General features: G+C 37.1%; 1 protein-coding gene across 7 annotated transcripts in view; it reads left to right on the top strand.

Moving 5' to 3' along the window:
* Positions 1-21,878, top strand: part of PRKDC (protein kinase, DNA-activated, catalytic subunit) — a 243,636-nt gene that overhangs the window by 20,232 nt on the left and 201,526 nt on the right. For all 7 annotated transcript variants that reach the window (XM_032316858.1, XM_032316859.1, XM_032316857.1 and 4 more), the window contains 10 exons: positions 271-435; positions 900-1,068; positions 1,377-1,426; positions 2,036-2,161; positions 3,816-3,968; positions 5,684-5,799; positions 6,132-6,291; positions 7,036-7,122; positions 7,558-7,677; positions 8,095-8,254. In XM_032316858.1, the coding sequence (XP_032172749.1) occupies positions 271-435; positions 900-1,068; positions 1,377-1,426; positions 2,036-2,161; positions 3,816-3,968; positions 5,684-5,799; positions 6,132-6,291; positions 7,036-7,122; positions 7,558-7,677; positions 8,095-8,254 (1,306 nt within the window). The remainder of the gene's footprint in view (positions 1-270; positions 436-899; positions 1,069-1,376; positions 1,427-2,035; positions 2,162-3,815; positions 3,969-5,683; positions 5,800-6,131; positions 6,292-7,035; positions 7,123-7,557; positions 7,678-8,094; positions 8,255-21,878) is intronic.

Below are 21,878 nucleotides of genomic sequence, written 5' to 3'. Positions count from 1 at the left end.
ACTGCATCTCATTTGTCTTTGATAGCTACCATTTAAGCAATATCTAGAATAGTCGTCCATCAATATATTTTTTTGTATATAAATGCACATTTAGAATATAATTACAGATTATTTTTAAAAGCATCTTTATGAAATGTATTTTATAACTTTCATCTCCATTAAAAAGCTTAATTATTCAGCTTATAATCACATGACTTAACATGACACCTTGAATGCCATTATTTTGACGTTGATAACATTGATAAAGACCTTTGTTTACCTTTCTGAAAGCCTTGCAAGGTTGTAAATGCAAAAGATGTTGACTTCATGTACGTAGAGCTCATTCAGCGCTGCAAGCAGCTGTTCCTCACCCAGATAGACACTGTTGATGACCACGTTTACCACATGCCAAGTTTCCTCCAGTCTATTGCAAGTGTCTTGCTTTACCTTGATACAGTAAGTGAAATAACTCATTAAACCGAGCACGGTTTTAACTATTTAATCTCAGTTCTTTAGATTATTTCATGGAGTCATATGAATTGTATGTATTTGGTATAGGCACCACTGTGATCAATGTGACATTTTTAGTTAGTACTTTGTGTTAATAGAATTATTGTCAGGAAACTTGACTTCTTGTTATTCAAAGCAGGAAAAGTTATTTGTTAATCTGTTTTATCTTTAAGAGATTAAGATTACTGCTTGGGATAGAATTTCACCTTAAGTATCATTCAGACAGCTTTACTCTAATTTTTTTAGGCAGTCACAGTAAGTGTTCAGCTTATTTGTAGATCAGATATAAGCCAGGTTTTTTATTTATCTAATATTTGTCCACTTGAGTTGTAATTACTTTGGATATTTGTGTTACTCATATATTTTTTATTCCCTCCTCTAACTTGTAGTTTGCTCTCCATTTCTGATAGGTTCCTGAGGTGTATACTCCAGTTCTGGAACATCTCATGGTGGTACAGATAGACAGTTTCCCACAGTATAGTCCAAAAATGCAGTCAGTGTGTTGTAAAGCCATAGTGAAAGTCTTCCTAGCCTTAGGGGGAAAAGGACCAGTTCTTTGGAATTGCATCAGTACCGTGGGTAAGTTTGCGACTCACCCTTGTTTTTATGATGATGAAAGACAAATACTTAATATGTTGTTTGATATAGATACCTTTCATATCTTTTGATGGCTCTTGGAAAACTCATGTTTTGGTGGATCAAAACCTCCTTTTTCCATCTCTTTTTTTCTTCCTTTTGCTTCTGAATCTTAATAGTCCAAAATTTTAAACTAAAGATAATAACAAACTTAAAGGAAAAAAAAAATTAAGAGGTATAGTTACATTCAGTGAAATAATGGTTTACTTTTTGTTGTTTCCTTTATTTTTGTTTTCATTTTCTTTTTTCAGTGCATCAGGGTTTAATCAGAATATGTTCTAAGCCAGTGATCCTTCAAAAGGTAAACTCTGAATCTAATGTTTTGGTATTTAGTCTTTTGTCACTGGAAGTTAGAAGTGATACTGGGGTTTTTAGTCCATGAATATACAAAAATGTTCTTTTAGTTATTAGCCATCCCTCACATTTTGAGAAATATAGAACATAATGCCAGGTAAATAAACTTCTCTTAAGTTGTGGAACATCCTTAAATGTAACTTTATTATTATTTATACATTTTTATAAGAAGGGAATGTTTTCTGTCTTGAAACTCTGAGGCAAAATGCTTAGGTGTGTCATGGAAGGCATATCTTAGTTACTTGAAGTTATAGGAACTAGGATGAGGTGGAAGATTGACCTGAGCAGGAAAGTGAGATAAATGACTCATAACACATTCCTTGGGTATTGCTGTGAAATATTTGTTCTTGCATCACTATTTTAGTCCCTGTTAGAAAAAATATGATTTCTTTTTCAGCTTGCTAATTATCCTTTCATGCTATACTATCTTCCTCAAATTACAGTCTCCTACTAGTGGGGTTTTAGCTTAGAAGACTCTGAATATCTGAACTTTCTGGCAGCTGTGCTTGTTTTGTGAATCCACTAGTAAATATTGGCATGTTGTCTTCCTGCCTAGGGTGTTGAGTCTGAATCTGAAGACTGTCGTGCATCAGGGGAAGTTAGAACTGGCAAGTGGAAAATGCCCACATATAAAGACTATTTGGATCTTTTTAGAAGTCTCCTGAGTTGTGATCAGATGATGGTAAAAGTGACTATTTTAAAGTTCCTCTAATTAGTCTCTCTAGTTTTACTCTTAAACCTTTTTTTTTTTTTTAAAGATTTTACTTATTTATTTGACAGACAGAGATCAAAAGTAGGCAGAGAGAGAGAGAGAGAGAGAGAGAGAGAGAGAGGAGGAGGAAGCAGGCTCCCTGCTGAGCAGAGAGCCGGATGTAGGACTCGATCCCAGGACCCTTGGGATCATGACCTGAGCTGAAGGCAGAGGCTTTAACCCACTGAGCCACCCAGGCATCCACTCTTAAACCTTTCTTATTTTAGAATTAAATTTTACTAACTTTTCCATTGTTTTTTAAAAAGTAATTTGAGGGCGCCTGGGTGGCTCAGTGGGTTAAGCCGCTGCCTTCGGCTCAGGTCATGATCTCAGAGTCCTGGGATCGAGTCCCGCATCGGGCTCTCTGCTCAGCAGGGAGTCTGCTTCATCCTCTCTCTCTCTCTGCCTGCCTCTCGGCCTACTTGTGATCTTTCTCTGTCAAATAAATAAATAAAATCTTTAAAAAAAAAAAAAAAAAAAAAAAAAAAATAATTTGAGTAATAAAAAACTAAAATGGTATAAGTTAAGAGCAAAACCATAGAACTCATGTAAACCTAGTAATTGCCTTAGCTGAGTCCTCATTTCATCCGTGAGTAACCAGTGTAGTATGTTTGATGCTAAGTTATTCTTCCTAAGAGATCCAGCCTCTTAGGTAACAAAAGTATAACAGTATTGTCACCATGGAAGAACTACTCTCTTTTTATATATTAAAGATGAAGATTAAAAAGAGCTAAATCTCACTGATTCAGTAGCTGTGAGGAAGATTGGTGCACAGTTATTTACATTATTTGTGATTAGAATAATGCCTCCTGCTTAATGCTTCTGGTAGATGTTTCTCTGATGTCAACTTTAAGTCTGATTCTGCCTAGGAAAAACAATTTTTGTCCATAAATGATTTCTATCCTGTGAAAAATCTTAGAAGTTTTTAGTTGTTTTCATATTGAGGTAAAATAGTATAGTAGTGTTAATAACTTTACCTACTATATTTCTTATGTGTGACATCAGATATTCCTATATTTTGAGGCCAAGTTCCATAGAAATTTGACTGAGTAAAGGCAGAGTAATTGGCCTATATTTTTGAAATAGAATACTTTCACTTTTATAGAAGTGATAAATTATACATTTAAAATCCATTCTGGGTATAGGTGTATATTTATTCACGTGCATGTATGCTTACATGTGTATATATATGTGCATGCATGCAAATTTATGTGTGTATATATATATATAAATGTATATGCATATGTATTTCTACAAACATAAGTACATAATATGTATGTGTGTATAGTATATAACTGTGTTTGTACACACACACACATTAAGTGAGATAAACGTTTTGACAAGGTTTGACCTAAATCTCATTTGCTACTCTCTACTTAGTAAGTATCTGTTACATGCCTGGGTAGGTCATATCTGACTGAAATGATTTTGTCCTAATTTAGCAAAGTGTCTACATTTTGTAGCTTGAAAACTTCCAGGTGAATCTTCTGTAGTTACTAAATATGCATATACACATATGCATTGTAATGCTTATACTGATACCTTTTTTGCATAAAATTTTGAAGTTTATTATTTTTCTTTAAAGGATTCTCTTTTAGCGGATGAAGCATTTTTCTTTGTGAATTCCTCCCTTCAAAATCTGAATCGTTTGCTATACGATGAATTTGTCAAATCAGTTTTGAAGATTATTGAGAAATTGGATCTTACACTAGAGAAACAGAATGCTGGGGGACACGAGGTTAGAAGTTTTTGTTAATAATAATTTTGCATCATTTTTATACCAGCTTCTCTTTGTATGAAAGCATTCAGGGGAAAATGCCACATTTGTAGAGTAGTGGCATTCATGTGTGTCATTGATACTTTGCTATTTGAATAGCAAGTGTGTAGAAAATTTTATCCCTAGATTTGGTCAAAAAGTAATTCATATGTTTAATATTTTAAAACCACTTATTTTTTAAAAAGTTATTTACCAGACTTGTTACTCATTTCTTAGCAATGGTAAAGAGTCAGATCTTTATGTAAAGGTGACTTTTTGCAGTAGGATAGGGAAACCTAGGATTCCTCTTGTTTATAGCTAAGGAAACTCCAAAGCCTGGGTGCAGAGTAGTAAATGTATTCTTGAGATAGAATATAGGTAATAGGCAGGAAAGGAAGAGTACATCTTTTTTTTCTTACCCAGATTTCTTGGCATGGATGGAAGGTAAGTCATGGTCTAAGGCTGCCAGCTAGAAGCTGCTCTGCTCTTATCTGAGGACAAGTTTTAGTAAAACACTATGGTAATGACAGTAGTGTTGAAGGGCTTGAGTTCTAGTGGAAAACGTCTAATTTGCTTTTTAGCTCCGTAATTTTTTTTCTTAGATTAGATTATGCTTGTTAGTACGTGTGTACTTCCACTGCAATACTGTGAAGTTAGACAAGAGATCATGGGGTGGATATGCAGAGGATAAATAAAGGAAGCAGTAAAAGGCCGTTTTTCACATTGAATGTATTGCATTTGTTTTGTTCTATTTTTTTATGCTGGTTAATGGGAACACCAGTGTGTCTTTTATTGCTTTTTATGCTTTGTGTATGTCTAAAATAATTTCATTGAAAAACTTGCTGAAAGGGGCTTCTTGGAACTGTGTCAGCCAACAAACCTGCTTCTTAGGACACACGTCTTTGTCACTTTCTTTGTCTTCAGTGGCTTTTCTTGCACTTCTTTCTCTTCTTGTTTTCTGCTCTCTTCTGTTTTCTGACCTTTTTACATCATCTCCAGCATGTCAGTGATCACTTCTGTGAGCATTTCCCAAGTAAGCCTATACTCCTCCTTACCTTCCTTTATAGCTTCCAGTTTGGATTTCTCTCTTTCTTTCTTTTTTAAGATTTGTTTGTTTATTTGAGAAAGAGAAAATGGATGTGTACATGCAAGTTGGAAGGGGCTGAGGGAGAGAATCTCTAAGCAGACTCAGCTGAGCACAGAACCCAACCCAGGACTTGGTCCCAGGACCCTGAGATCATGACCTGAGCTGAAATCAAGAGTCAGCTGTTTAAGAGACTGAGCCACCCAGGTGCTCCCCAGTCTGTATTTCTCACTGCTTGTTTAACATATCCACCTGAGTTTCATAACACAAGTGCAGTATGTTCATAGTAACTTACTGATACTTAACACTGTCAGTTTTTTCTGTTTCTCAGCTTGAAACCTCCAAGTCATTCCTGATACTTTCTGTGTTCTAAATTTTTACCTCTGTCAAAGCATCAGTGCTTCAAGAAGTTATAGCCACCCCCTTTATATTTTTGTATTTGTACCATTCTTCTATCATTTCACTTTGTTACTTCCTATGTGTCCTTTTCTTTAATGTTTTCCGCAAGCTCTGTCAGCTTTCTTAAATTTTATTTGTTGTCATTTTAATTGAGGACCCATCTATACCTTTCTCACTTTGATACAATGTTTGTTTGGGTAAATCTCCTTTTAAGGATGAAAATGAGGCTACTGGTGTTTGGGTGATCCCGACCTCAGATCCAGCTGCTAACTTCCATCCTGCTAAACCCAAAGATTTTTCAGCTTTCATTAACCTGGTGGAATTTTGCAGGTATTTTTAAAAATTTTAATTATTTAAGGGTGGGAATCACCCTTCTGGCTACAGGATAGGAAAACCACTTATGTAGATGTATGAAATGAAATACTAAAAGAATTAAACTCTAACTTTGCTTATATGAACCATTAAAATATATTTAAACATTCCAGCTTAGAGTTACCATTGTTTTTCTCTTTGCAAGATGCTAAGGTAGGGGAAAAAAAGGAATATGAAAATGTTTATGTAATGGAATCATACGCCTTTTTGATTATATCCCTTATAATTTTGAAGCTGAATAAAAATATATGACAAAAATTCTACATTAAGCTTTTAATTTGTTTTTACAGAGAGATTCTTCCTGAGAAACATGTAGAATTTTTTGAGCCATGGATACATTCATTTGCATATGAATTAATTTTGCAGTCTACACGGTTGCCTCTCATCAGTGGTTTTTACAAATTGCTCTCTGTTGCTATGAGAAATGCCAAGAAAATAAAATATTTTAAGGTAAGTGGGTTTTTTTGGGAACATTGAATATTCTTGTGTTTTTTTAGGTTGCATGAGTGTGTATAAAGGCATTATAAAAGATTATAGTGTATTGCAGTTTTAAAAATCTCTATTTTACATACTTTTAAAAACTGATAGCATGAGTGGCAACTGAATGTCACTGTTAAAAAAGTTAATTAATAGCATTTTCTGTTCTGATTTACAAGCACCTGGCTAATAAGGTTAGATTAATAGCGGTTCTCAAAGTGTGGTTGTAGAACCAGTATCAGCATTACTTGGGAAATCTGGGCCTTTTCCAGATTTACCTAATCAGAAACTCTGGGGGCAAGGCTGAGCAATCTGTGCTAACAAACCACCCAGGTCCTCTGGTGACTAGTGACATTTGAGGATAGCTAAATTCGTATACCTGAGACCATACTCAATTATGAGGGGTCCAGCTGGTTAGTTATAAGATGAATAGTTCTCTTGGGTCATAGGTGTATGTGTTGGAAGACAGGGAAGGGGTAATAGATTAAGCTAGGCCTCTGGCTTTTGACCAGCCATTCATTTTCCATTTTATGCCTTGTTTCTCACTGACCTCTGCCTGAAGTGTTATTGGGAACAATTTTTTTCCCTGTCAGCAGAAGGCCTTTGCAAAGTGAAAATGAATTCACCCCTTAGAAGTAAGACTGGGAACTGCTAGATTAGGACATACAAATCCATAATTATTGTTCACTTTACTGATTTACTGCTTTTATTCAATAGGGAGTTGGTCTGAAGAGTCAGACACAGTCTCCTGAGGATCCAGAAAAATATTCTTGCTTTGCTTTACTTGCAAAATTTGGTAAAGAGGTAACTTTTAAATGATATATGCAGTATTATCATGTGCTATTTAAAAAGGGAAGTATATTGATAAAAAAAATCTTAGTGATCATAAATTGTCTAATTACTTAAAAATTGGTTTGCTTAATCCAGATTGGGATTAAGGGATTAAGAAACACTAATAGAGGAAATCATTGTGTTTCAAAAGTCCCTGAGTTTTCATGATACAGCTTGAGTGATGTCAACTTGAAACTAATGGATTCTTTAGCTCTCTTATAATAAGAACTAAGTACTTCAACAAATGAACTTTTCCTGGAGATCACCTTAATTTGTAAACTAGGCTGTGTCATATAAAAGCTGCATGATCACTTTTTGTATTTGAGAATAGGGTAAATATTTTTTAATGATTTTTCAAATTATAGGCTCCAGGTACATAGCACTTTATTACTCTTCTTTCTTATTAAGGTATCGATTAAAATGAAGCAATACAAAGATGAACTTTTGGCCTCCTGTTTGACCTTTATTCTGTCCCTGCCACATGACATCATTGAACTTGATATTAGAGCCTACGTTCCTGCATTGCAGGTAGATGCGTTGTCTTCAGCAAATCCATTTTCTTCACATAATGTTATGTTTTCCAGAAAACATAGTATTAAGGTCTTGCCACTGCAGTCATGGTTGGTGCTTACCCATAAAACACCTCTGGTTCTGCCAGTTAGTAGCTTTGGGGTTTAGGATACTTGGCTTGGCCTCTAAAAGCTTCCCTTATAGGTGGACATGAGGATTAAACCTGTGTATTAAAAGTCTGCAGTATAACACCAACTACATAGACTGGTGGTGCTTGTTTTCCCAAGCATGACCTGGAATGCACCTACTCACCTCCAGCAGTATCTGTCAGTAGAAGCGTTTATTCATTAGAAACCAAAACTAATTGGTGTTTTTTTCTATAAATGTTAAATTCTCTGCATTTCAGTTGTTTACCTTGTTTGTATTAATATATAGATGGCTTTTAAACTGGGCCTGAGCTATACCCCATTGGCAGAAGTAGCCCTGAATGCCCTAGAAGAATGGTCACTTTACATCTGCAAACATGTAATTCAGCCCCATTATACAGACATTTTACCCAGCCTTGATGGATATCTGAAAACTTCAGCCTTATCAGGTAAGGTTTAGAAGAATTGTGATGTGTATCTTAAATAAAATGGTAATGTAATAATTTTAATAGGACTATTTGTATTTTTGTAACTTCTGAAATTTGAACATATCTAAAATATGTTTGATTGATATTTTTGTTATCTTCCCAATAGCCAGTATAATTGGGACATAAATAACACTGGAACATATAATTGAGGTATTAAACCTGTTTTTCATTTTACTCACTTACATCCTACCAAGATTTATAAAATCTTCAAGGGCAAGAACTCTATCTCTAGTATCTTGAACTCCTAATAAATCCTAATACACTGCCTTGCAATAAATAAATAAATTGTTAAATGGGAATTAAAACTATAAAAATTCAATACTAATTTTACATTTTGTTGAGTTTTACTGGTTTTCCAAATATAATTGATGAAGCACTAATGTTAGCCAGTTTTGAAGAATTATCATAGTAGAAATAGGTTTGGGAAGAGATTAGAAAGAATCTTTTAATTTTACCCACTCTCTGTTTTTCCCTGTCTTCTAATTATCTAGAATACACATTTATGAATAGATAAATCCTTTCCTTAAAACAATCACAGTATCTTATTAATTTAAAGGAACAAAGAAAAATACTAATTAGAGTTTAGGAGGACAGATTTACTTGAACCAGAATGAAGATGGACATTGTTATTAGATGGAGCAAAAAGAAAGATTCAGATAGGAGAAAGACACTGAAATATTGCTAAGAATTTAAATATTACTGCCATGAAAAATTAAGTGAATTAAGTGAAAAATTAGGTTAATTTGTAAAACTATATAAATCTTTGTTTTTTTTTTCAAAGATTTTGTTTATTTATTTGACAGACAGAGATCACAAGTAGGCAGAGAGGCAGGCAGAGAGAGAGGGGGGAAGCAAGCTCCCCGCTGAGCAGAGAGCCCAAGGACCCTGGGACCAAAGGCAGAGGCTTTAACCCACTGAGCCACCCAGGCACCCCTATGTAAATCATTTTTTTGTTCAGCTTAAGTTTTGTTGGTTAGGAAACATTGGGTGGAAGTTCTGTTGGTTTGGAAACATTGGGTGGAAGTTCTGTGACACATTTTATTCATTGAGTCTGGCTTTTATGACACCCTTAATGCATATTCAGAGTTTAAGAAGAGTCACAGTTTTGAGAGATTTTCTATAAATGCTAGAAATAACAAGTATTATTTAGAGACATATATATATAAGCTAATTAATGTTTATAGCTTACTTAGGCTTTTAAAATTAACATTATGTAAGGATTGCTGCTATTTGAGTAAATCACTAAAAAAACATGAACTTAGTTTATTTTTTTGGAAGATTTTATTTATTTATTTGACAGAGAGAGAGAGAGACAGCAAGAGAGGGGATATAAGCATGGGTAGTGAGAGAGGGAGAAGCAGGCCTCCCACCAAGCAGGGATCCTGATGCACGGCTAGATCCTAGGACCCCAGGATCACAACCCGAGCTGAAGGCAGACACCTAACGACTAAGCCACCCAGGTGCCCCTACCTACATGGACTTAATTTTAAAAAAATGATTCTGTCTAGTAACAAATGGTACTTTTTGCTTTCGGGAATTTAGTTCTGTCAGTTAGCTCATTGAAAAAATTTATGTTTCTTTTGGGGTCCTTGGGTGACTCAGTCAGTTAGATGTCTGACCTCAGCTCAGGTCATGATCTCAAGGTCCTAGAATCAAGTTCTGTGTCAGGCTTCCTGCTCAGCAGGGAGTCTGCTTCTGCTTCTTCCTCTCTTGTCTGCCTCTCCCCGGACTCATGCTCTGTCTCTCAAATAAATGAATAAATAAAATCTTTAAGAGAAAAGGTAAAGATTTATGTTTCCTTTAAATTAATAAGGGACGCTACTGTGATTCCTTTAAGCAAATGATTTACTCATAATATGTGTATTCTAGATTATTAGAAGATGGGAAAAACAGAGAGTGGGTAAAATCAAATAAAAGAAAATCCATAATCTTAAAGACAACTACTCTTTTTATTTTTTTTTTTAAAGATTTTATTTATTTGAAAGAGAGAATAAGAGGGGAGAATGTCAGAGGGAGAAGCAGACTCCATGGAGCTGGGAACCCAATGTGGGACTCGATCCCAGGACTCCAGAATCATGACCTGAGCTGAAGGCAGTTGCTTAACTAACTGAGCCACCCAGGTGGCCCCACAACTACTCTTTTTAGTAATGATTTATTTGAAATGATCAAAATTTCAGAATAGTTGCATTAATAGTGAAAGGAACTCCTGTATACTCTTTACACAGATTCCACAAGTAAGATTTTGTTCCTTGTGCTTTATTGTTACATGTACTCTCCTTGTATTACAAGATAACACATGTGTGTGTATTTATACATGACTTTTTTTTTTCCTGAACCCCTTATGATTGGGAAGCATGGATATTTATGCCTAAATGTTGCAATGTGTATTTCTTTCTCTCTTTCTTTTTTTTTTTTTTTTTTTTTTAAGATTTCATTTATTTTAGAGAGACAGGGCTTGAACAGGGGTAGGAGCAGAAAGAGAGGGACAAGCAGACTGTGCGCTGTGTGTGGAGCCTGATGTAGGGCTCAACCCTGTGACCCTGAGATCACGACCCAAGCTGAAACCAGGAGTCAGTCACTTAACCGACTGAGCCACTCAGGTGCCCCACAATATGTATTTCTTAAGAATGAGGACATTATTTTACATAACCTTGGTATCATTATCAAAATCAAGAAAAATAACATGGGTACATTATTCTTTTCTAATCTATAGTCCATATGTAGATTTCTTAGTTGTCCCATTAATTTCTTTTATAGCTGTATTTTTCCTGGTCCAGATTTCAGTCTGGGATCATGTTTCATTTAATAGTCATAGTGCCTTAGCTTCCTTGAATGTGGGTATCTCTTCACCCTTTCTTAGCTCTCATAATGTTGACATTTTTTGAAGATTATAGGCCATGTATTTTCAGTGTAGGTTTGTCTGATGTCTCATAATAGGATTCAGTTGTGCTGTTTTGATGAAACACCCAGAACGGATGCTGTGGACTCCTCACAGCATCATGATAGTAATTGGTGCCATTACCAGTCATGTTCATTTTGACCTTTTGCTTAGTGAGTTTTTGCTTCATATTTTCCTGACTATAAATTGACTGCTTTCACTTGGTGGGAGTTAAACTCTTCCTCTCCTCTTCCTAAAGTGATGCAGTCCTAAGACCTTCAGGTGGTACAGAGGAAGTTAGGTGTTAGCATTGCAGTAGTGCTCCCCAGGAACATGAGGACAGCCCTGAGGGGCAGCCTGGCATGGGTGTTAGAGCTGGAGCAGGGTGGGGGGCACCCACATGTTGGGGCAGCCTTATAAAGCATGGGGGTTAAAGCAGGATGGGGAATGTGACATATGGGGGATTGATCAAATAAATAGATTAAGGTTAATGGAAACTGGGTTTCCCTTTGTTAGAGAGGGGAGTTACAAATAGAGAAAACTAAAGTGAACCCTGTGGTATTGGATAGGAAGTGGATGTATCTGTGAGATACATCCAGTGGATGTATCTGTGAGAATGAGTCGTTCTCCTTCCTTCCCTCTCCCTCTCTTTTTCTCTCTTTCTTTGTCTTTTTCTCACATGAACACACATACATACATATATGGTTAAGTAAAGGTAGAAATAGAGATGAAAGTGTGTGTGTATGTGTGTGTGTGTGTGAGTGTGTAAAATACATGCATATATTTCCGATCAGTCCACTTAAAGGACCTGCCTTGGAGTAGTGATACCTTAATAGTAATGAGCAAACCTGTTGCCCAGACTGTAGCTTCTAAATGTCACCGTACAATAAAAGAAACTAGTACTCTTTGGAGAGATGATTGGCTCCAGCTTGGGACCAGGAATATACAAGATAGACCTAGAATATTGTATTTTCTGAGACATCGGGAAATTAAGAAAGTGTTCAAAGAATGATGGAGAAAAGTTGCAGGCCAAACTAGGGATAATTTGAGTCAGCAAAAGAAGATAATCATAGGGAAGGATCAAGACAGTAGAAGAATTCTGAGTGTACTTCCTCCCACGGACATACCAAGCTACAATCACATATAGAGCACCTCTCTCTGAGAATGACCTGGGACTAACAAAACAGGTCTTTTATAGCTAAAGGTAAAGAAAAAGTCACATTGAGACAGGAAGGGCAGACATGAAGACTGGCCAAGACACTTACCCCCAGTGCAAAGACCCACAAACAGGAGGGCGGTTCTCCCCGAGGAGCAAAGGGTTCAAGGCCTATATTGGGCACCTCTTTCCTGGGAACATGTACCAGGAAGATGAACCCCATGACACATGGTTTTCAAAACCACTGAGACAATTCTGGAAGAGTTGAAAGGCTATGGAAAACCAAGACTGCACTCTTAAAGGGCCTATATATAGACTCACTCACTCTGAGACTGAGCACAGAGGAAGCAGTTTGAAAAACACCTAGGCCATATGTGAAGGAGAGTAACTAGCTGATTTTAGAGTGTGTGCTGGAGGGGCAGGGCTATGTAGGAACTTTCTCTGGGAATGGAAGTGTTGATGGATGCCAGCTCTGACAACTCTGTCTTGCTGGCACCATTCACCCTGTCCTGATGAAGGCACCCCTCCAAAATGGCTCCCACCCCACTGTACTGGCAGGTGACTTTGGCTCAGACCAGTGCTACTCAACCCCAAGAGGCTCCAACCCCATCACATCCTGTAGGCAGCCTCAGCCAGGACTGCTTCCCCACCATCAACTCCTGCCTTGCAGGGGCAGCCCCACCACCAGTGTACCCAGAACAGTCATAGCCAGCCCTCACAGATAGCAGATTGGATGATATAAAAGAATAGATCAGTGTAGACAGGGTGGTGGCAAGACAGGTAGGTGGAAATTACTATAGGGTGGTAAGGACAGGGTGTTGGAAATTACTCAAATGAAACAGGAAAAGAAAAATGAATTTTTAAAAATAAGAATAAGGGTTCTTTGGGGCAACATCAAGCATACTAACAGGAGTCCAGAAGAAATAGACAATGGGACAGAAATTTTACTTGAGTAAGTAATGGCTGAAAACTTTCCTAACCTTCGGGAGGAAACAGACATCCAGGTCCAAGAAACACAGAGAGATCCAAACAAGCTGAACCCAAAGAAGTCCATAGCAAGCCACATAATTAAAAAGGCAAAAAACAAATAACAATACAATCCTAAAAGCAGCAAGAGAAAAGCAACTAATTATATAGAAAGAAAACCCAGTTTATGAACTGATTATTCAGCCAAAACTTTGCAGGCTAGAAGAGAGGAGCATGATTTTTTTTAAATGATGAAAAGAAAAAAAGAAAGAAAAAACAAAAAACAACTACAATCAAGAATATTCTTCCCAGTGAGGTTATCATCCAGAATTAAAGGAGAAAGAGGTTTCTCAGACAAAAACCGAAGCAGAGTTTATCACTATAAAACAGGCCTTACAAGAAACATTAAAGGGACTTCTTTAAGTTGAAAAGCAAGGGCATTAATTAGTAACAAGAAAATATGTAAAAGTACAAATCTCAACTAGTAAAGGTAAATACATAGTGAAAGTAGTGGATTAATCACTTGTAAAGCTAATATGAAGGTTAGAAAACAAAAGTAGTAAAAACAAAAAAACATTAGGGGTAGTAAAAATGTGCTACTTTTAGAATATGTTATATCTTAGTGACCATCTTTTTTTTTTTTTTTTTTTAAGATTTTATTTATTTGAGAGGTAGAGACAGAGCATGAGTAGGGGTGGGGGCAGAGGAAAAGGTAGAAGCAGAGTTCCCACTGACCTGGGAACCTGATGTGGGATTCAGTCCAAGGACCCTGAGATGATGGCATGAGCCAGAGGCAGACGCTTAATCGACTGAGCTACCTAGGCTCCCCTAATGATGTCAATTTAAAATGGACTGCTGTATACAAAGGATGTTAGGAACCTCATGGTAACCACAATTCAAAAACCTATAATAGGTACACAAATAATAAAGAGAAAGGAACCCAAATGCAACAGTTAAAGTCATCATATCACAAGGGAGGAGAATAAGAGGAAGGGATGAGAACTATAACACCAGAGAACAATGAACAAAATGGCAATAAGTACATACCTATCAATAATTACTTTAAGTGTAAATGTACTAATGCTCCAGTCAAAAGACAGAGAGTGAATGAAGTAAAAAAACAAACTAAATAAGTCCCATCAATGTGCTGCTTGTAATGACTCACTTCAGACCAAAAGACAAAAAGACATACAGACTGAAAGTGAAGGGATGGAAAGATCCTCTGTGCAACTGGAAATGAAGAGAAAAGAAAAGCCAGGGTAGTAGTGCTTCTGTTGGACAAAATAGACCTTTCTTTTTTTTTTTTTTTTTAAGATATTTATTTATTTATTTGACAGCTCACAAGTAGGCAGAGAGGCAGGCAGAAAGAGGAGGAAGCAGGCTCCCCGCCGAGCAGAGAGCCCGATGCAGGGCTCGATCCTCAGACCATGACCTGAGCTGAAGGCAGAGGCCTTAACCCACTGAGCCACCAAGGCGCCCCTAAAAGCTTTTCCTTTAAGATCAGCCACGAGATAAGAATGTGAATGTCAGCTTGCATCACTTTAATTCAGTGTGTCCTCGCCATGGTAATCAGACCAAAAAAATAAAAGGCATCTAGACTGGTAAGAAAGAAGTAAAACATGTAAAACTAATGATTTGCAGGGGACATTATACTATATATAGAAAACCCTGAAGACACCACTAAAAAGCTTACCTATTAATTTGGAAATTTGCGGGATACAGAATTAATATACAGAAATCTTTTGCACTTCTGTATACTAATAACTGTCAGAGGAATTAGGAAAATTCTATTAACAATTGCATCAAAAAGAATAAAATAACCTAGGAATAACCAAGGAGGTGAAAGACCTGTACTCTGAAACTATAATATTATAATGTTAAAGGAAGAAATTGAAGATGGTACAAATAAATGGAAATATAAATTCTGCTCATGGTTTGGAAGAATTAATATTGTTAAAATGTCTGTACTATTCAAATCAATTTACAGATTCAGTGCAGTCTCTCTCAAAATACCACTAGCGTTTTTCACAGAATAGAACAAATAATCCCCAAATTTGTATGAACCACAGAAGACCCTACATAGCCAAAGCCATCTTGAGAAAGAAGTATAAAGCTGGAGATATCACACTCCCAGATTTCAAATGATACTACAAAGCTTAGTAATCAAAAAGTATTTTACTGGCACAAACACATACATAGATCAGTGGAATAGAATGGAGAGCCCAGAAATAAACCCACTCATGTGTGGTCGATTAATCTACACTAGGAAGGTAAGAATATGCAATGGGGAAAGGACAGTCTCTTCAACAAATGGTGCTGAGAAAACTAGAGAGTTGCATGTGAAAGAATGAGACCGGAACATAGACAAAAATAATCTCAAAATGGATTAGAGACCTAAATGTAAGAGCTGAATTCATAAAATGCCTAAAATGTAGGAAGTAAACTGTTGGACGTTAAGCTGTATTATCTTCTGTCTCCTCAAGCAAGGACAACAAAAGCAAACATAAGCCCAACCCTAAAACAGCAGTTCTGTCTTCTCAAACTAATACTAAGCACTGCTAACATCTTAGATGTTACGCCTGTTAGCATGAGGAAAAGTCAGTAGGTCCTTAAAAAAATTGGCTTTCACTTTTAATGTAACTATTGCTGGTTCTAACTCACATAAGCAAAGATCTGTGGGAGTCCTACTAAGTTCCAATTGTGAAAAGCAGTCCACACACCAAAAAGCTTCAGTTTGTGAGAAAATTACTCTCCTAACTTGAGAACCAAACCACACCCAAAATTCTATTTCTTTTTTCCCCCCCTAATATTTTATTTATTTGTTTGTTTGTTTGTTTGTTTATTTAGACAGACAGACAGACAGACAGACAACCAGCCAGAGAGGGAATATACAAGCAGGGGGAGTGAGAGAGGGAGAAACATGCTTCCTGCTGAGCAGGGAGCCCCACACGGGGCTCTACCCCAGGACGCTGGGATCATGACCTGAGCGGAAGGCAGATGCTTAACAACTGAACCATCCAGGTGCCCCCCAAAATTGTATTTCTGCAGTATTGCTGCTACTGTAGCTTTAACGGCTCACTGAATGTAAATTATTATAAATTTTTTACCAAGAAAACTTGTAGTGAATAATAGAGAATTGTTTATTGTTTTCCATACTCAGACTTTCTTGGGACTCTCAGAGCTTGCGAGCACATGAAACCATTTTCTGCAGCCTCATCCATCCTTCTACAACTCCAGGTGGCAACATACACACATTCATTAACATGATCCCAAGGTCCTGCCGAGTTATATTCTTTTTCTTTTTCTTTTTCTTTCTTTTTTTCTTTCTTTCTTTTTTTTTTTTTTTTTCTTTTTTTGGGGCTCTGCTATCACAGGGCTTTTTTAAATTAACATATATTATTTGCTTCAGGAATACAGGTCTGTGAATCATCAGCCTTACACAATTCACAGCACTCACCATAGCACATACCCTCCCCAATTTCCATACCAAAGTCACCCTATCCCTCCCTCACCCATCCAGCAACCCTCAGTTTATTGTCTCTTATGGTTTGTGTCCCTCCCTGGTCCCATCTTGTTTCATTTATTTTCCTTCCCTACTGCCCGAAATCCCCTGCTCTGCCTCTCAAATTCCCATAATCAGAGAGATCATATGATGGTTATCTTTTCTGATTGACTAATTTCACTTATCCTAATACCCTCCAGTTCCATCCATGTGGTCGTAAATGGTAGGTATTCAGTCTTTCTGATGACTGAGTAATATTCCATTTATGTATGAACCATATCTTTATCCATTCATCCATTGAAGGACATCTTGATTCCTTCCACACTTTGGCTATTATGGAAATCACGGCTGTGAGCATTGGGGTGCAGGTACCCTTTCTTTTCACTGCATAAGTATCTTTGGGGGTAATTACCCAGTAGTGCAATTGCTGGGTCATAGGATAGCTCTATTTTTAACCTCAAGAACTTCCATACTGTTTTCCAGAGTGGTTGTACCAGCTTGCAGTCCCACCAACAGTGTAAGAGGGTTCTGCTTTCTCCACATCCTCACCTTCATTTGTTGTTCCCTGTCTTAATTTGTCATTCTAACTGGTCTAAGGTGGTGTCTCATTATGGTTTTGATTTGTATTTCCCTGATGCTGAGTGATGGGGAGCATTTTTTCATGTGTCTGTTGGCCATTAGTATGTCTTCTTTAGAGAAGTGTCTGTTCATGTCTTCTGCCCATTTCTTGACTGGATTATGTGGGGGTTTTTTGGTGTTGGGTTTTACAAGTTCTTTATAGACCTTGATTACCATCCCTTTATCTATTATGTAATTTGCAAATATCTTCTCCCATTCCGTAGGTTGCCTTTTCATTTTGTTGACTGTTTCCTTTGCCATGGAGAAGTTCTTTATCCTATTCAAGTCCAGATAGTTAATTTTTGCTTTTGTTTCCCTTGGCTTTAGAGACATGTCTTGCAAGAAGTTTCTGTGGTGAGGTCAAAGAGGTTACTGCCTTTGTTCTCCTCTAGGATTTTGGTAGATTTCTGTCTCACATTTAGGTCTTTCAGCCATTTTGGGTTTATTTTTGTGTATGGTGTAAGAGAATGGTCCGGTTTCATTCTTCTGCGTGTGACTGTCCAATTTTCCCAGCAGCATTTACTGAAGAGACTTTCCTTTGTATATTCTTTCCTGCTTTGTTGAAGACTAGTTGACCATAGAGTTGAGGGACCATTTCTGGGTTCTCTGTTCTGTTCCATTGAACTGTGTGCCTGTTTTTGTGCCAGTACCATGCTGTCTTGATGATCTCAGCTTTGTAATGTAGCTGTTATGGCCCCCAGCTTTGGTTTTCTTTTTCAAGAATCCCCTGGTGATTCGAGATATTTTCTAGTTGCATACAAATTTTAGGATTATATGTTCCAGCTCTGTGAAAATGTTCTTGGTATTTTGACAGGGGTTGCATTGAGCGTGTAGATTGCCCTGGTGGCAGACATTGAACAGTGTTTATTCTTCCAGTCCATGATCATGGAATGTTTTTCCGTCTCTTTGTGTCTTCCTCAATTTCTTTCATAGGTGTTCTGTAGTTTCTAAAGTACAGATTCTTTACCTTTTTGGTTAGGTTTATTCCTAGGTATCTTACGGTTTTTGATGCTGTTGTAAATTGAATTGATTCCTTAATTTCTCTTTCTTCAGTCAGGTTGTTAGTATATAGAAATGCAACTGATTTCTGTGCATTGATTTTTGTATCCTGCCATGTTGCTGGATTGCTGTATGAGTTCAAGCAATTTTGGAGTGAAATCTTTTGGTTTTTCCACATAAAGTTTCATGTCGCTAGTGAAGAGAGAGACACTGACTTCTTTGCCAATTTGGATGCCTTTTATTTCTTGTTGTTGGATTGCTGAGGTTAGGACTTCTAGTACTATGTTGAATAGCAGTGTTGAGAGTAGACATCCTTGCCATGTTCTGACCTTAAAGGAAAAGCTCTGAGTTTTTCCCCATTGAGAGTGATATTTACTCTGGACTTTGCATGGATGGCTTTTATGATATGGAGGTGTGTTCCTTTATCCGTATACTTCGAAGAGTTTTAATCAGGGAAGAATGCTCTGTTTTGCTGAATGCTTTCTCTGCATCTTTTGAGGATTATATGGTCCTTGTCTTTTCTTTTATTAATGTGTTCTGTCATGTTGATTAATTTGTAAATGTTGAACCACTCTTGCATCCCAGGAATAAATCCCAGCTGGTCGTGATGAATAATCTTTTCAAGGTACCATTGGTACCTGTTGGCTAGGATCTTGGTGAGTATTTTGGCATCCATGTTCATCAGAGATATTGGTCTGTAATTCTCCTTTTTGATGGGGTCTTTGGTGCTCGCTTTGGCAGCACATATACTAAAATTTGATGGGGTCTTTGTCTGGTTTTGGGATCAGGGTAATGCTGGAATCACAGAATGAGTTTGGAAGTTTTCCTTCCATTACTTTTTTTGAAACAGCTTCAGAAGAGTACTTACTAGGTGGTCTTTAAATGTTTGAGAAAACTCCCCTGGGAAGCCATCTGGCACTGGACTTTGGTTTGTTGGGAGGTTTTTGATTACTGTTTCAATTTCCTTACTGGCATTGGTCTGTTCAGATTATCTATTTCTTCCTGTTCCAGTCTTGGTAGTTTGTAAGTTTCCAGGAATGGATTCATTTTTTCCAGATTGCTGAATTGGTTTGCATATAGTTGCTGGTAATTTCTAACAGTTGCCTATGTTTCCTTGATATTAGTTGACCTCTCCCCTTTCATTCATGATTTTATTAATTTGGTTCCTTTCTTTTGGGTAGTCTGGCCAGAGGTTTATTAATCTTATTAATTCTTTCAAAGAACCAGCTTCTACGTTCATTGATCAGTTTTACTATTCTTACGGTTTCTGTTTCATTGATTTCTGCTCTAATATTTATTATTTTTCTTTCCCTGCTTGGTGTAGGCTTTAATTGCTGTTCTTTCTCCAGGTCCTTTAAGTATAGGGTTAGCTTGTGTTTGGGGGATTTTTATAATTTTTGAAAGAAGCTTGGATGGCCATGTATTTCTGTCTTAGGACCATCTTTGCTGTATCCCATAGGTTTTAAACCAGTGTGTTTTCATTATTATTAGTTTCAGTGAATTATCTGAGTTCTTGTTTAATTTCCTGGTTTACCCATTCATTCTTTCAGCAGGGTGCTCTTTAACCTCCAAGTGTTTTGAGTTCCTTCTAAATTTCTTCTTGTGATTGATGTCCAGTTTCAAAGTATTGTGGTCTGAAAATATGCATGGAATAATCTCAGTCTTTTGGTATTGGTTTAGTCCTGATTTGTGACCCAGTATGTGATCTATTCTGGAGAAAGTTCCATGGGCACTGAAGAAGAAGAGCATTCTGTTGATTTAGGATGGAATGTTCTATATGAATCTGAGAAGTCCATCTGGTCCAAAGTGTCATTCAAAGCCCTTGTTTCTTCGTTGTTCTTCTGTATAGATGATCTGTCCATTGAGTGAGTGGGGTATTGAAGTCCCCTATTCTTACTGTATTATTATCAATGTGTATGTTTATTTTGGTTATTAATTGGTTTATATAATTGGCTGCTCCCACACTGGGGGCATAGGTATTTATAATTGTTAGATCTTCTTGTTGGATAGGCCCTTTAAGTATGATTTAGTGTCCCTCTATATCTATATTTTTGGTTAAAAATCTAGTTTATTTAATACAAGGATTGCTATACCAGCTGTCTTTTGAAGTCCATTAGTATGGCAAATGTTTCTCCAACCCCTCACTTTCAGTCTGGAGGTGACTTTAGGTCCCTTGTAGACAGCATATGGATGGTTCTTACTTTTTTATACAATCTGATACCCTGTGTCTTTTGTTTGGAGCATTTAGCCCATTTACATTCAGAATAACTATTGAAAGATATGAATTTAGTGACCTTGTATTGCCTGCCTATTAAAGAAAAAGTCCCTGTTTCTGTAGACTGTCTCTGTTACTTTCTGGTCTGTGTTACTCTTGGGCTCTCTCTTTGCTTACAGAATCCCCCTTAATAGTTCTTGTAGGCCTGCCTTGGTGGTCACACGTTCTCTCAGTTTCTGTCTGTCCTGGAAACTCTCTATCTCTCTTTCAGTTCTGAATGACAGCCTTGCTGGATAAAGTATTCTTGGCTGCATGTTCTTCTCATTTAGTACTCTGAATATATCTTTCCAGCCCCTTTTGACTAGCCAGGTTTCTGTGGATAAGTCTGATGTCACTCTAATGTTCCTCCCTCTAAACATAAGGAACCTCCTCTTCCTAGCAGTTCTCAGGGTAGCTTTTTTTCCCTCTGTGATTTGGAAGCTTAACTATTATATTTCGGGGTGTTGATCTGTTTTTATTGATTTGGGGAGTGGTCCTCTCTGCTTCTTGCACGTGAATGCTTGTTTCTTTTCCAGTTTGGGGACTTTCTCAGCCATGACTTGCTCAAATGTTCCTTCTAGCCCTCTCTTTCTCAGTGCCCTCTTGGTACCAATAATTCTGACATTGGTTTGTTTCAAGGCATCATTAAATTCTCAAAGGCCTTCTTTATGGGCTATTAATTGTCTTTCTCTCTTTTCCTCACCTTTCTTCCTTTGCATCAATCTGTGCTCTAGATCACTTATTCTCTCCTCTGATTCATTGACCCTAGCAATTAGAGCATCCAATTTAGACTACATCTCATTCATAGCATTTTTAAGTTCAGCCTGATTAGATCTCATTTCCACCCTTAGAGATTCTGTATTGTTATTTATGTTTTTTTTCAATCCTAGCTGTTAACTTTATTATTGCTATACTGAATTCCATCTCTGACATCTTGCTTCTATTCATATTGATTAGCTCTGTGGCAGAGAGCAGTCTCTGGTTCTTTCCTTGTTGTGAATTCCTCCTTCTAGTCATTCTGTCCAGGATGAGTGAGTAAATGAATAGAGTCCAAAATATCAACCATGACCCAAACAAAATGCACCTTAGGAAAAAAATCCAAAATTGTATGCCACGGCAGAAAAGAGAACAAAACCAAAATGAATCTAAATGATAAAAAAGGGTGGAGAAGGGCACCTGCATGGCTCAGATGGTTAAGCATCTGCCCTTGAC

Source organism: Mustela erminea, chromosome 16 (assembly GCF_009829155.1).
Source record: "Mustela erminea isolate mMusErm1 chromosome 16, mMusErm1.Pri, whole genome shotgun sequence".
NCBI lineage: Eukaryota > Metazoa > Chordata > Mammalia > Carnivora > Mustelidae > Mustela > Mustela erminea.
Note: the sequence above shows the minus strand (reverse complement) of the source record. Positions and strands in the feature narration are given on the sequence as shown.